This window comes from Eschscholzia californica, unplaced genomic scaffold (assembly GCF_041429995.1).
Source record: "Eschscholzia californica isolate CP2 unplaced genomic scaffold, dmEscCali1.0.p SCAF_1, whole genome shotgun sequence".
Taxonomy (NCBI): Eukaryota; Viridiplantae; Streptophyta; class Magnoliopsida; order Ranunculales; family Papaveraceae; genus Eschscholzia; species Eschscholzia californica.
In genome coordinates, this window is record NW_028238198.1 from 61,944,966 (window position 1) to 61,959,854 (window position 14,889).

The 14,889-nt window shown below is 37.5% G+C and overlaps 3 protein-coding genes across 5 annotated transcripts; 1 reads left to right on the top strand and 2 right to left on the bottom strand.

Annotated features, from left to right (window-relative positions):
* Positions 1 to 243: 243 nt before the first annotated feature.
* UPL7 (ubiquitin-protein ligase 7) lies at positions 244 to 8,054 on the top strand. Of its 2 annotated transcripts, none has more exons than XM_086654493.1 (14): positions 244 to 578; positions 706 to 828; positions 1,414 to 1,654; positions 1,760 to 2,352; positions 2,702 to 3,709; positions 3,801 to 4,132; positions 4,826 to 5,104; positions 5,216 to 5,468; positions 5,824 to 5,994; positions 6,087 to 6,179; positions 6,329 to 6,436; positions 7,003 to 7,119; positions 7,567 to 7,656; positions 7,748 to 8,054. In XM_086654493.1, exons 1-14 carry the CDS (start codon positions 555 to 557, stop codon positions 7,829 to 7,831), a joined length of 3,516 nt encoding a protein of 1,171 aa, XP_086510619.1. In that variant the 5' UTR covers positions 244 to 554; the 3' UTR covers positions 7,832 to 8,054. The 2 variants fall into 2 exon arrangements, with proteins under 2 accessions (XP_086510619.1, XP_086510620.1); XM_086654494.1 differs by having other exon boundaries at positions 323 to 578; positions 1,755 to 2,352.
* Positions 8,008 to 10,044, bottom strand: LOC147568046 (GDSL esterase/lipase At5g03810-like). The gene is made up of 5 exons (XM_086654496.1): positions 9,574 to 10,044; positions 9,348 to 9,478; positions 9,034 to 9,267; positions 8,612 to 8,867; positions 8,008 to 8,519 (listed from the first exon to the last, which is right to left on the bottom strand). The coding sequence occupies exons 1-5, from the start codon at positions 9,812 to 9,814 to the stop codon at positions 8,323 to 8,325; spliced, it is 1,059 nt and encodes a 352-aa protein (XP_086510622.1). The 5' UTR covers positions 9,815 to 10,044; the 3' UTR covers positions 8,008 to 8,322.
* Positions 10,045 to 10,791: 747 nt separating this feature from the next.
* Positions 10,792 to 14,846, bottom strand: LOC147568047 (threonine dehydratase 1 biosynthetic, chloroplastic-like). 2 transcript variants are annotated; one of them, XR_015230946.1, is made up of 9 exons: positions 14,220 to 14,731; positions 13,656 to 13,835; positions 12,991 to 13,260; positions 12,603 to 12,809; positions 12,283 to 12,531; positions 11,993 to 12,191; positions 11,570 to 11,687; positions 11,285 to 11,419; positions 10,792 to 11,137 (listed from the first exon to the last, which is right to left on the bottom strand). XR_015230946.1 is itself a non-coding variant. In XM_086654495.1 (9 exons), the coding sequence occupies exons 1-9, from the start codon at positions 14,697 to 14,699 to the stop codon at positions 10,997 to 10,999; spliced, it is 1,854 nt and encodes a 617-aa protein (XP_086510621.1). In that variant the 5' UTR covers positions 14,700 to 14,846; the 3' UTR covers positions 10,792 to 10,996. The 2 variants fall into 2 exon arrangements, 1 of the variants encoding a protein (XP_086510621.1); XM_086654495.1 differs by having other exon boundaries at positions 12,118 to 12,191; positions 14,220 to 14,846.
* Positions 14,847 to 14,889: the final 43 nt, after the last annotated feature.

Here is a 14,889-nt window from a genome sequence, read left to right on the forward strand (position 1 = left end):
AATGCAACACTCAAACTCTAAATCTTAGAGTGCCACATAGGATTTTTTTAGAATTTTTCTTTAAAATTCATCTTCACTGCAGAACTCAACATGAATCTCTAAAGTGATGTGTCAAGATTTATTTTAGAGATCCTTAAGAGGACACTTTAAATTTAGAGTGTCCTCTTCAGTTTCTTTAAGTGCCACATAAGCGAATCAATTAATTTTAAATCAAAATATAGGTTTTTAAAGTTTCTCTTTAATATTGCATTGGAGATGGTTTTGAAATAGAGTGTCTTTAAATGGTCAAATAGGAAAGAGACCATCTAGAGATCCATTTTTCACACTTCATACACAAGATTTAGAGTTTTTGTTGAGTCTTGTATTGGAGATGCTATTAAGCATCCAAAAGTCAGATTAGAGAGGGACCATCAAAACACGAACTTAAACCAAGAAACAATAAAGATGGTCGTGTCATCGTAATCCGAGACCGCTGGTGTTTTCTGAATTTTGGGTTCGAAGACAAGACTGATGAAACAGGCATCAAGAATCACTCAGTGATAACCTAATCTTCCATGGCCGATCGCCGGAAACAACAAGTACTCTCTCTCTTCTGATTTGTTTTCTTGGCGAATTCTAGATTTTTGAATCGATCTCTCAATCATGGAAAGTTATGATTTGTTGTTGATAATCATCGTCTGAACTGTTTTATTTCTTGACTTTTAGGTATCACTGAGAGGATCAAGTGCCAAAGAGATCACAAGAGACGCACTTCTTGAGAAAGTCTCACAAGAAAGAGAGCTTCGTAATTATACACGAAGAGCAGCCGCTGCCTCTCTCTTTATTCAGGTTCATTTTACTATCAATCAATTATTTAGCCCTAATTTTCATTAAATTCACCTCACAAACTAAAATTTTTAACTTCCTAAAATGAAATCTTGAATTTCTTTTATGTTGTTATACTAATTTCTTAGCTTGTTAAAGTTTTTGTTATTTGCTGCTTAAGATCAATCATCTCCAAAGGTTTTGAATGAACCACATTATCTATGGCCGATATGATAGTTGAATCTGATTTACACTGATAAGTGAACCACATTTTGACTTAGGATAGGAAAACTTGTTGAGACACTTTAAAAGGTACAAACTTGAATTATACATATACTCACTTGCGATTAATCTTACATCTCTTAGTTTTGCTCTTATTTTGCTATGACCTATTTAATATGTTTTGGGTAGGATTAGAACTTCGCGTTCATGGTGTCTATGATTTTTTATGACGTCTGTTATTAGGTTGACTTTCGTCACTTTTTCTCGAGACACAAGCTCGTGTTTTTTCGAAAAATTTCTACATTTTCTGATAACCCGTTAGAAATACTCTGAATTGCACTGTTTTTAGTGAAAAGGTTTAAAGGATCTGATTTGTCTCCCTTTCAGAGAGTCTGGAGGCGGTACAGTGATACAAAGAGGGTGGTTGTGCTAGTTCAAGAAGAATGGGAAGCAATAGTGAATCAAACTAATGTTTTGACTTCAGCCCGATGGATTTCTAGTTGTCTGTTAAGACCTTTTCTTTTCTTTATCACTCGATCTTCCATTGCACATCAGAAGCTGCAAGCTGCAGATATCAAATGTATGCTTACCTGCTATAAAGTCCTTCTCCAAAGCATAAACTCAGCTGGTACATCATCTCCTCCATTTCTGATTACCGTTGTATTTATCCCTCTTATGTCTTTTCCTTGATAACGAAAATAGTGCTGAAGGTTATATTATCTTGAAAGTGTAGAGTCCGAGAAGAACATCTGTTCTCTGGTTGTGGGTACTCCAGAGGAAAGAACCACATGGATTTACCAAACAAAGAAGTTGATTTCAGTTTCGTCATTTGTCCTTGCTGAATTTGATCCTACCTGTCCAGCGGGGCATGACAGTTCCACTCTTACTTCTCTTGCAATGCGTGTGATCGTTGCCTTGACTGATCTGAAAGGGTGGAAAAGTGCCACCAGTGAAAATCTTAGAGATGCAGATTCCGCGCTGAAGCATTTAGTTAGATTCATTGCAACTGGAAAAAGTGGTTTTTACAGATGTCTTGGAAGATATATTGTGAAGCTAGACAAAAGTACTCCCTCCCAAGTGAAGCGTGTCCTGCCGACAGACGATAAATTCTTGATTATTGCAAGTGCAATAACTATAGCACTTCGGCCTTTTCAAGCTGCAAAATTTGTATTAGGTGATTCTGTCAGTTTGGAAATTCAAGATCTTGTGGAGAATTACTTCGCCTTTATACTTACAGTTCCCTGGTTAGCTCAACGTGTACCAATAATTCTTGTACCTGCTCTGAAGCACCACTCTGTGCTCTCACCTTGCCTCAGCACCCTACTGGTAGGCTCTCCATAAGTTTCACAAGTTATGCCCAAAACATTAGAGTAGGAAAATGAGGCGCAAGCCGCAACATAGAGTAAGACTTTTTTGGATTTTCTTCCCTACTTTACCGACATTAAAAATGAGGAAAGTAATCAAATGTAAGTTAAGGTTCTTTTCTACTGTTATTTGAATAGACTTTTGTATTTCTCAAAGATTTTTTTTTTTAAATCAAACTTTTCTCAGGGGTCTTCCAAATCTCTTGGTATTATTTTATCTTTACTTGCTGTTTCTGTATTCTTTATCTTCTGACTTTCCACAATCCCAGTAAATATGTCGAGGCTGATCAAACCATGGCAGGTGGTGGCAGACTTCAAAGGAGAAAATCTTCATGGATATGTCAAGGTTGGACCAGTCAGAAGTACCTAGTTCTGTTATCAGAGTGATCCCACATGCTGGTTGGGCTCTTGCAAACATTGTAAACTTGGCAACTGAGTGCGAGATTGGTTCCTCTAGACCTGGTAGATTTGCTCCTGGCCTGGATTGCTCAGTGTACATTCGTGTTATCAGCATTTTCGCAGAGAACCTATTGACGCGTCTTGATGATATTGCTAGTGCAACTAAGGAGAATGACGATTGTCGAGGAACTTTTGTTGCATCCACAAACGCTATTGAGGCAGATGTCCAGGATAATCAGACAACTTTTGGATCCGTAAAGTTGTCGTACATAGATCTTTTTAGGCCTATTCATCAGCAGTGGCATCTTATGGCACTTCTGGCTATGGTCAAAGAGGATTTTCTTATTCCTACGAAGGATACTTCTCCAAATAAGAGCTCGGAAAGTTCGAGGAAGTTGGAATTGCTTGACATCGTATATTTTTATTCTTACATGCTGAGGATTTTTTCATCCTTAAATCCTGCTGGTGGATCATTGCCTATTCTTAACTTGCTGTCTTTTACTCCTGGCTTACTTGTACGTATATGGAAAACTCTGGAAGGTTCCATATTTCTTGAAAAAAGTCAAGGTGCTATGGGTGATGAGCCTTGTTCTAGTGAAACTGTTGAAGTGAATGAAAATGAAGGAAGCACGGGGAGAAAGCAAAGGTGGATCCAAAAGGATGCAGGAAATAAGTGGGTCACTGTACTCCAAAAGATCACTGGGAAGTCAGCAAAGGACGCTGAAGATGGACATGCAATGAATGACCCACCTAGAGTTAGTCAGGACATGGGAGTTGTATGTAACACATGGGACGTGGAGCCTTTTAGACGAGGTCCTCAAGGTCTTTCAAATGATATGTCATGTCTGCTACATCTGTTTTGTGCTGTATATTCACATCTCTTGTTGGTTCTTGATGACATAGAGTTCTATGAAAAGCAGGTATGATGATAATCTTTTTTTTGCTTTTAGTCGAGAATCAACCGACTTCTGCTGAGTGGTTTTTTCTCTGCATTTCCTTAACCTGATGCAGGTTCCCTTCATACTGGAGCAGCAAAGGACAATTGCATCAGTTCTCAATACCTTAGTCTATAATGGGTTTTCTCATAGTACAGTTCATAATAGATCCTTAATGCATGCTGCAATCAGATGCCTGCATTTGTTGTATGAGAGAGACTGCAGGCGTCAGTTTTGCCCACCTTCTTTGTGGCTATCACCTGCGAGAGTTGGTCGGCCTCCAGTTGCAGCAGCTGCTAGAGCTCATGAAGCTGTAGCTTCTATTCCTAGACCTGGCGAAGCTTTACCTGTTCCAAGCATGGGTTCTGCTATCACTACCACTCCTCATGTATTTCCATTTGAAGAAAGGTAAAAAATATTAGGGAACTCTTGAAAAGTTTATGTTCTTTGATATATTTGGTAGCCCTAAACTCTTTTGTGTTGTCCTAGTAGGTTGCTTTGGTCTCTTAACAAATATTGCAGTTTGTGTGTGTGCCATAAAGAACTTCTGGCTTTGCAACTGTGAATGCGCTTTTCTGAGTTTATTAGTAATATTTTCTTCTGGATAGGTTTGAGGTCAAATACCATTTGCACCCACTGAACCAATTTTGTGTCACCTCAGATATAAATATGCATCAATCTGAGGACTAATTTATAACTTTGTGTTGATTAATTGGTAGTGTTGGTGGTTACAAATAGAAAGACCCTCATCTTTGTAAAAAAATCACCCTATTCTGAGCTGTTAAGGTGTGAAATCCAGCTTCAACTGTGCCCTTTACCTTTTAGGTTTTACTGTTTTTGTTTAGTAGCTAATTTAGGAACAGGTCATTAGGTCTCCCCGTCAAAATTGCCTTCAATCAATTTTCTATTAATAAAAGTACGCGCCCTTTGTGGTTGTTATAACCCTGTGTGAAGATTAAGTCCGTGAATCTTCTCTGCTTAGTTGTTAGTTGCTTCCACCTACAATATCTTCCTCTTGCCTTGTTGGTAATAAGGATTTTACTCTCCATGAATGTCTATCCTTTCAAGTTTCATTCCTGACATCTCCAGTTCACTTGACAGAGTTCAGATGTTTAGAGAATTCATCAAGTTGGACAAAGTATCTCGAAGAATGGCAGGTGAGGTTGCTGGTCCAGGTCCAGGATCGATAGAGATAGTTGTTCGCCGGGGGCACATCGTGGAAGATGGATTTAAACAGTTAAACTCCCTTGGGTCAAGGTTGAAGTCATCTATTCATGTTTCTTTCGTCAGTGAATGTGGCCTTCCAGAAGCTGGTCTGGACTATGGCGGTCTGTCAAAAGAGTTCTTAACAGATATATCAAAAACGGCATTTGATCCCGAGTAATTTGAATCAGCGCTCTTCTTGTTGTATTAACTTCTTTCCATGCCGTTATAATGGACATGCCAAATATATGAGCACTAATATAGTTACTTTTTCCTCGTTTGTTGCAGCTATGGAATATTTTCTCAGACCTCAACTTCAGAAAGACATTTAATTCCTAATACATCTGCAAGATTGCTAGATAATGGCATTCAAATGATTGAGTTTCTTGGCAAAGTAGTAGGCAAAGCACTTTATGAAGGGATTTTGTTGGATTATTCTTTTTCACCTGTTTTTGTACAAAAGATTTTAGGTCGCTATAGTTTTCTTGATGAATTGTCAACACTTGATCCGGAACTCTATAGGAATCTTATGTATCTAAAGGTAAGAAATCCTTTTAGCTGTTATTTTTATTATTTTGTCATGATTTGTCACCGAGAGAAACACAAAACTCTCAAATTGTAAGGATTACTGATAGAAGCAACAGTTTCAATCTTATGTCGTCAACTCTTAGTTGTAAGTAAGTCTAAAAAAATATGTCAATAACCCTTGATTGGAGTGGTTAGCAAGTTGATCTCCACCTCTAAGGTCCTAGGTTCGAGATACGGCGTCATACCCCTTAAAGTATGACAATAATTACCAAAAATAAGAAGTCTAGAAAAAATATCATGGTTTGAGTTAGTTATATACGAGGAGTTTACATTTTATGTTTGTGATGTAATGGCTTTCTTTGATACAGCATTATGATGGTGATGTCAAGGAGCTCTCCCTAGATTTCACGGTTACTGAAGAAATTCTAGGCAAACATGTCATCTCAGAGCTTAAACCAGGTGGGAAAGATGTAGCTGTTACTAATGAGAACAGGTTGCAGTATGTTCATGCAATTGCAGACTATAAGCTTAATCGACAGGTATTATTCTAATATTCTTCTGTTCAAGCTATTAAGCATTTTTCTTTTAAATACTCAGATTTTTTTTCCTACCTTTCTATGTTTATCTGCAGATTTTGCCTTTAGCTAACGCGTTTTATAGGGGGTTGATTGATCTTATATCACCATCTTGGTTGAGCATATTTAATGCTACTGAATTCAATCAGGTACTAGTTCATCTTTTAATTGTTTTTCACTACTGAGTAGTGACAAGTGCAGAAGAAATTTTTTTGGTCTATTAGACTATGGCGTAGATTGCATGCTATATTTTCTTCATGGTCCTGACCGTTACTAATTCATAATTGACCAAATGCAGCTGCTTTCAGGTGGAAGCCATGATGTTGACATTAATGACTTAAGAGATAACACACGGTATACTGGCGGTTATTCTGAGGGAAGTCGAACAGTGAAACTTTTCTGGGAGGTATTTACCTGAAAATTCGTAGACAGATTTTTCCTCTTATCCGATCAGAAGCGGATATTATTTACTCAGACTAAGGAATTCAAATTTCGAAATGTATTGGCCTGAATGACTAAAATATTTCCATTTCCATGCCTATCGAAATTTCAGTCCTTGACTCAGACTTGTGAAAAAGAAATGGAAATGGCTTTTTATTACTAATGTACATATCTAATATAACCTTTATTCCTCTAAAATTGTCGGTAAAGTAGAAGGCATGTGCTTATTCAATTACCTCAAGAGCAATGTCGTGGTTATTTTTCAAACTGGCTAAGGACATAAAAGTACTTCTTTCCAGAACTACATCACTATTATACTAAGATGGCCCTCTTATCTCATGGAGTCACAATCTAATAAAGTTTCTACATCAATATCCTCTCAGCTATTTCAAGCTTCTGGAGCTCTGTTTCTTTAATCATCAAGACCCAATATTTTGTTACGATGTTAGTCTTGCCTTCAGTAGAATTTGTGAGAAACTTGTACATTTTTAATTCCATTCTTAAATTGTTTCTTCTTATTATGCGCTGCAGGTTCTTGCTGGATTTGAGGCCAAAGATAAAAGTATGCTTCTAAAGTTTGTGACAAGTTGCTCCCGGGCTCCGTTACTTGGGTTCAAACACCTACAACCAACCTTTACTATTCATAAGGTATCATTACGAAATCATATTACTGATAATGGTAATTTTTTTGGTAACGATGATGGGCAACTTTTTGTAGTGTGCTGCCCTCAAACTTATATTTGGTAGATTTCTTTCAGTATCTAATTTTGACAGAATCGTTAATGCTATGAATTCCCCCTCAACATACTTTCCCCATCCGTCACCAACTTATGAGCAAAGAATTAATTAACTTGGCTTTCCTCAATGGAGCTTAGCCTAATATCTGAGGACAAGGATCTTACCTTCTAGCCTGAAAATTAGATGAAAAAAAATTTTATGAAGGACAAACTAAGATCATCAGTTTTGACAGAATTATGTGTATAGTCAAAGTTAGCAAGTAAAATATAATGTCCAATCTGGTAGGTTCGCTTCCATTTGGGTTTATAACTTCTTTCGCAAGTGAAATTGGAACTGAGCTGAAACCGTTGTATACAGGTTGCATGTGATATCCCTCTTTGGGCAACCATTGGAGGTCAGGATGTGGACAGACTTCCCTCAGCTTCTACGTGCTACAACACACTTAAGGTATCAATACTTAGAAAACACACTACACATTTTGTCGAAATTAATGTTTTCTCACTCGTAATATTCGTTTTCATTTTCTTTTGGAGTTCAGCTTCCAACGTACAAACGTGCGAGTACTTTGAGGTCAAAGCTTCTCTATGCAATACATTCAAATGCCGGTTTTGAGCTTTCATAGACATTGTAACTTGTAAGGTATATGTAAAGAGGCATTCCTTGTTGATACCATTTTTATACTTTGTTTTTATTTTATCTTATCATATATGAGCAAATAAGAGTATGTTAAATTAGTTTTGAAAGTCACGTGTGTCCTCGTTTGCTTTAACAATGACCAAATTGTGTAAGATACTGTTGTGAATACAGAACCGAAGTCATGTTTCAGGCTTCACTTGTTTATTAAATTTATCTTCCAGATTTCATGCTGCAAATTGCAATACCTAGCAATGGCATGCTCTTGTTTTATTGATTAGAGAGTTAACATATAAGAAATGCCCCTAACTAGAACCCTAGGCTGCCCTGTTTGTTCATTCATCTGACCTACATCGGACATTACATTGTAAAAAACCATATCCTCGACCAAAAGTACCTATATGGATACAGTAACTTATATACGATGGAACAAGAAAAATGGCGTATATAGAAAGAAATGGCTAAAAGATTTTTGGTTGCTTAGTTGGAGATGAGGGGGATGCCCTGAATGAGAAGAGCATCAGCTAACATCTTATTTGCAGCTTCAGATGGATGAAATCCATCCCAGAACACATACTCTGTTGCATTCATGCAAGTTCCTACTGATCTAGCATTGCAAAGAAACGCCGTCTCTAGTGTTCCTGTTCCACAACATGCTTTCCTCGCCTCGAAGAATCCTGCAACATAAAAGAATAGCCGAAATTAGAAATTTCAGAAATTGATTTTCTAGTTGATTGTAGGAAGCAAATGAAGTAGTAAAAGCCCTTACCATTATCAGAAGGTCTTTGAATGAAGCCTAGGAGAGGATTGTATATGTCGAAAACAACCAGGGTGAGGCCTGGGAGTCTGTTTTGTAGGACTTGAGCTGTGGCATTGAGCTTGTTGTTGAACGATATGGAATCTGTATTTAACCTTGGTACACATTGATTGCTTCCAAAACCAAACAGTGTTATTGCTGCTGGCAAACAACCTAATGGGGGCAAGGATGTTACTCCAATCTTCCTTGCTCCCAATCCGTATAGATTCTGTTATATACATCATGCGATCAGTAACGTATCAGTCATGGGCGAACGAAAAGGAATCTACTAAGTAATGATGTGGTCAGTTGCACATGAAGTAGTTGTTACAGCAGCTCGAAATGAACTACTAGATAATGTCTATGGATTGAAGGAGAGAGAGAGAGAGAGAAACCTGAATGAAAGTAGAGAAGGAATCCACGAGGATGTCAGAGAACTGAGCAGGGGAGTATCGTGCGCTGAGAAGAGGGTTTATGTAGTAATTCTGAACGAAGTCACTGCTCCCAGCACTCAAAAGGTATATTGATCCAGATGTGATATTCGACGCATTTTCCTTCCCTGCAATTCTTACCAGCTTCCCCTGATACTCCTTGAAGTTTTCCAGTTGCTGAGTCAATGGGATCGCACGCTACGAAACCATGCAAGGAAGTCAGACAAATTCTAGAGAGACAGATGATAGATAGAGAGAAGTCTGTATGGCTAACTTACATATAACCTTGATGTTCTTTCATAATAACCAGAAGCGGCGGAGGCAAAGTTAACTCCAGTCAGAAGGTTCTTCCCTCTGGCTTCTTTGCTTAGATAAGCTGGTGGGTAAGAAGTAAATCCAAGGTTCTCAGCTGTTAAAAGCATAAACAAAAACCCATTAGAGAAGAAGTATAACTAATAACTAGAGAGAGAAACAAGGAGTGGGTATTTTGAGTATAGTTAGAACCTGTGAAATCAGATGCTAGTTTTCCATTGCAGAATCTTCCAGTTGGTGAATGTGTTACAAAATCTCTTCCATAAGGAGGGAAGTTTGCCTTGATGAGTGTAGAGAGGTTATTGTTGTTACCCACATCAACAACTGAGTCACCAAATATGTAAAATGCAGGAACAAGAGCTTGCCCATTTGCTATAGAGAAGATCATAACAACAAGAACACAACTAAACAATATTGTTCTTGAAAAACCCATATTTATTTCGGGCTCAATTCGCCAAAATTCCGAAAACAAAAACTTGATCTTTTTTGTTTTTGTGGGTTATGAAAAAGAAAGAAGATCAATCGTGGGTACTTATAAAGAATGTTAACTTGTTAAAAGAGGCTAAGGGGAGGTTAGAAAAGATGTGCTTATTTTAAGGAAAGGAAACATGTATTGTGCAACTTAAAGGTGGTGATTTTTCAACATTTTGTTTAACTAAAAGTGCTTTCATTTTTGTCATGGTGTTTCTTGATAAGACTTATGAGTCTCTTTTGATTCATGTAAAGACAGTGCTTAAAGAGATAAAGAGAGATTCATGTAAAGACAGTGCTTAAAGAGATAAAGAGAAATGGAGACGAAGTTGGTGGTTTCACTAGCAACTCACGTTATATTTACACCCCAAAAGCCCAAGTGGCATCTCACGATCAAACAATAGTTTGAGGCAACTCTGAAAGAAACAAAAAATAAAAAACTCCGAAAGAAACAAGAGAAAGATCAAGAATATCCAATAACAATAGAAAAGACAAGGAACCATGGTTACAAAGTTTGTTTGAGTGACATGTTTGTATCTTGTTACTTGCTCTATACATTGATGACACAATCTGTATATTAAATTTAAAAAAACAGTTGACAAAAATATGTAAGTATAAAGATGTGACATCAACACCTGAGTCAAAATTTGATGAAAACCATAAAGGAAAAAAAAATCATTTCTCCTTAACGAGCACCTTGCTATTTTCAGTGAAAAACTCCCAGATGTGAGGGGCGAAAAGATTCAGTATCCAAGATGTCATACCAACTACTGCGTTGAAATCTGATTTCGAAGAAATCTGAGTTAATGAAGTACTATTTGGAGTGAAGAACATTCAAATTCGAGGGACCAGACGTGTTTCATTACCCAAGCAAGACAGTACACACCTAAGCGAAATTTATCCATCTTATAATGAAAACACAAGCAACAAACTCTTCACTTTTGTCGAAATAATATTCATTTTATACCATTAATTGAAGTGAGTTCGTGTATCAGAAAACTATCCTGGTAAATTGGACACCAAGAAAAACGTAGACGTAGAGATGAACTGAAATACAAATAGATAGGACTAGGCATAAAAATAGATCCATCAAACTCAGAGTGAAGGGTAATGGGATGCTGAACTGAATATCCAGAGCTGCTACTCACTGCATCAATAGCCTGAAAGCAGAGTTACTCATCTCGTCAGTGTATTCATACCCAAGACTATCGACACAAGCCCGGAATTCATCCATCTCAGAGCTTGGAACTTGGATTCCAACCAACACATTGGCCCCTGTTTCGCCCTGTCAGTGAAAGAGAACAATCGATATCAAATAATCAGAGACAGTATATTTACATAGGAAAACACGAGATCGTAGAAAGTGACTTTGTAGTTCATATGTCTCTTGATGCATTTGGGATTAGTAATTAACATGGTTTCCGATACCAACCTGTGCACGATAATGGAACAAGCTAATGTTCCAACGAGGGCTGAAGGTATCCAAAAACTTCATCAGAGCACCAGGTCTCTCTGGGAAGACAAATCGACAGAGTAGTTCGTTTTCCACATTTGATCTACCACCCACCTGAAAAAAAAAGAAGTTAAATCAGACTCAACAGTAGCACAAAAGAATTAGAGAAACTTAGAATTGAGCAAATCAATTCTCAATTACAACTTGCAGGTCAGGTCCGATACTACATTAAAAGGGAGAATCCAATTTGTTTAATATAATTACCAGATGACGAAGATGATCTTTCACCAAGTCATTTGTTGTCAGATTTATGGTTTGAAGCTGAGAAATTTCCATCCCGTTCACCATTGCATTCAGCTCAGAAACTGTATGAAGACCGACACTACAAGAAAGCCATAAAAAAATATGAAATACTGAAATGGACGACTTATCTTCCCTTTAATAGCTTCGTAATGATGTGGAAAAAAAAATAAGAACAAGAGCCAACGTAGTTATAAGAATCTATGTTGCATGAATTAGAATACTCGCTATCACTTTAACGGGTATAATATGGAAGTTGTGTCTACTTGCCCAAAATGGTGTGAGGTCCACAAGACACCACTACAGATTGATGTTATCTGTAATTTATAAGTAAGTGTAAATCATAAGTAATTTTGAAGGACCTTAACTAAGATAGAAAATATATACGTTTACTGTCATCCGTATTGGGATAGTATAGGTTCTTGTATCTGACACCTTGCAGTGACCATTCTGAGCAAACTTTATATGATTCTTTCTTTCTCTATGATCTGTGTAAGTTGAGAAGCACTTGCCTGTACAAAACAAGAGCTTTTTCTTTACTAGCATCATATCTGTATTTGAACTCGGTTATATTAATTGGGCCAACCTGACAACAAAAAGATATATTAGCAGAAGGATCGATCAAACCGGAACTTGTAATTTAAAGAATTTGGTTGAGACGTATTTTTTTAACGTACAAGTTCACAAAAACGTTTGAAGCTTCCAGGCTCTTCTGGCATATAAGTTGTCAGGACAGCTTCCCGTTTTCTACCAACATCAGCAAGTTCAGTTACTAATCGTAGTCTATCAAAGTTCATATTTGCTCCACTGGTTATTGCTACGACACTTTCACCCTTAAGGTCATAGTACTTGCAATATGCTTCTGCTCCAGCTAGGGCAAGAGCTCCTGCTGGTTCTAGTATGCTCCTTTTTTCTTCGAACATGTCCTGTAAGAATATCGCTATTACAGATCTTGGCAATTTATCTGAAATAGCTTGGACATTATAAAGAGCCCCACCTTTATTGATGCACAAATAGCATCACGATTAACAAGAACGACTCCATCTACTAAGTTCTTGCACAATCGGAAAGTTTCTTCTCCAACCACTTTCACAGCTACACCATCTGCAAATCCACCCACTTGCTCTAACATGATTCTCTCTCCATGATGTAACGACAATGCCAATGCATTTGCATCAGAAGGTTCAACCCCAATGATCTTTACCTGCATAAAATACAAGAAACGTTTGCTTCTGTTTTTCCTCCACAGATGTAAGAAATGAGTTCATTTTGGGTTGCTTAGCCGATACTAGGATTACGGGTTTAGATAACATCTCAAAAGACTTCATACACTACACGAAGATTATACTTAGTAGAAAGTAAGATCTATTCAGAGACGAACATACCTCGGGAGCAACCATCTTTACATACGCAGCAATTCCAGCTATTAGGCCACCGCCACCGACTGGCACAAATATCGCATGCAATGGCTCTTCTGCTTGACGCAATATCTCCATTCCAACTGTTCCTTGACCCATAATAACATCAGGATGATCAAAAGGGGGTATAAATGTGCGACCTTCCTCTTCTCCTCGCTGTTTAGCATATGCTTGTGCTTCGTCATAGGAGTCCCCTTCAAGGATAACTTTTGCACCTAATCTCTGAACAGATTTCCACTGTACAAAATAGACGACTTTAATGAAGGTTCTCATTGAGGATAATCCAAGATCACTAGTCACGGTTTTTTTCAGCAAGTTATTCGTCGCTTCAACTTGATTTGAAAAAGAACATCTTAAGTGGTGATAGGCCATGGTAGGTCCACTCAGGAGTCAGATTCTCATGTAGCATCATCAGAATATCTCATTACACAGTTATGTCTGATAGCGAAGACATGAACATGTCATTATCAAAGTCATGCTAGTTTTCGAACATAAGAATCCTTTGCAACATAAATCAATCAGTATGTGTTGAAGAGACGGGGTTAACTGTGTTGAAATGGGTCTTCAAGACGACTTAGTTGAGCCAAAAAAAAAACCTTGGCAAATAAATGCTTTATTAGCTAAAGCCGAACCTTGATTTCTGGTGTTGTAACAGGCATGACAATCACAGCATCACAACCTAGTCTTTGGGCAGCCAATGCAACACCTTGGGCATGATTTCCAGCGGAAGAGCAAATGACACCCCTAACCAATTGCTCCCCTGAAAGCTTCGCCATCATGTTATAAGCTCCTCGAAGTTTAAAGGAGAACACCTAAATAGCCAACAAAACCAATATTGTCACTTCCAAACTAATCTTAACAACCAACCCTCAGTTAAATCCCACTCCTTGGAGCTGTAAATTTTCCAAAATTAAATTTGATTGTAAATTAGACATCAAAATCTACTAGTAAGTAGTAACTACAAATGATTTAAAGAAATGCATACATATTAAAGACATCGGGAGATTATAGTTAAGATTAATCCCACAATGAGAGCTAAAATGTTCCAATAATGGATTTGAGTAGAAATCAGAGACACCCAAAAAATTTCACTAGCTAAAATCCCACATTGAGAGCTCAAGAGAACAATCCTAAAATGGGTTTTCATCAAAATTCTAAAACATCTAGAATATAAAAAGTGAGATGAGAAAATTTACAGGTTGAAGATCCTCTCTCTTAAGCAAAACATTAACTCCAATCCTTTCAGAAAGCTTTTTGGCATACTGTAATGGAGATTCAATAGCAACATCATACACTTTTGAGCAAAGAATATTAGTCAGGTAAGTCATTGAATCAGGACCTTCTTCTCTCTCATTTCTCTCTCTAGATGACATATCTGGTGCTGCTCCAAGATACCCACTTTCATACTGTAATGACTCTGAAAATACCCTTTTTAATGGAGGATTTGAAGAACAAGAAGAGGTATCTGATGTCTTTTCTGGGAAAGTAATTGTTGAGGGTTTTTCAGAAACTTCAGGTGTTCCCTTTATGCTAGTAGCATTCACAGAAATCTTCTTCTTCTTGTTACATTGATGAGTTTCTGATTTGGGTTTGAAGGAGAAATGGGTTGATGAGAATGAATTCAAGCGTGAGAAATGTTGCAGAGGGTGTGAAGAAGAAAAGGTTAGAGCCTCCATTTTTGCACTGAAGAGAGAGAAACGTGACAAGGTATGGTTTTTATAAGGGTTAATTCAATTTTGACCCCTAAAGATTACTAACTCACCAAATGCCTCCTAAATATCAGCAACTTCCAAAACATGATCCTCCTGAACCACTTGTCATTCAGTTAAAGTTAATTGTTCAAAAAAGAAGGGTGTCAACACTTGG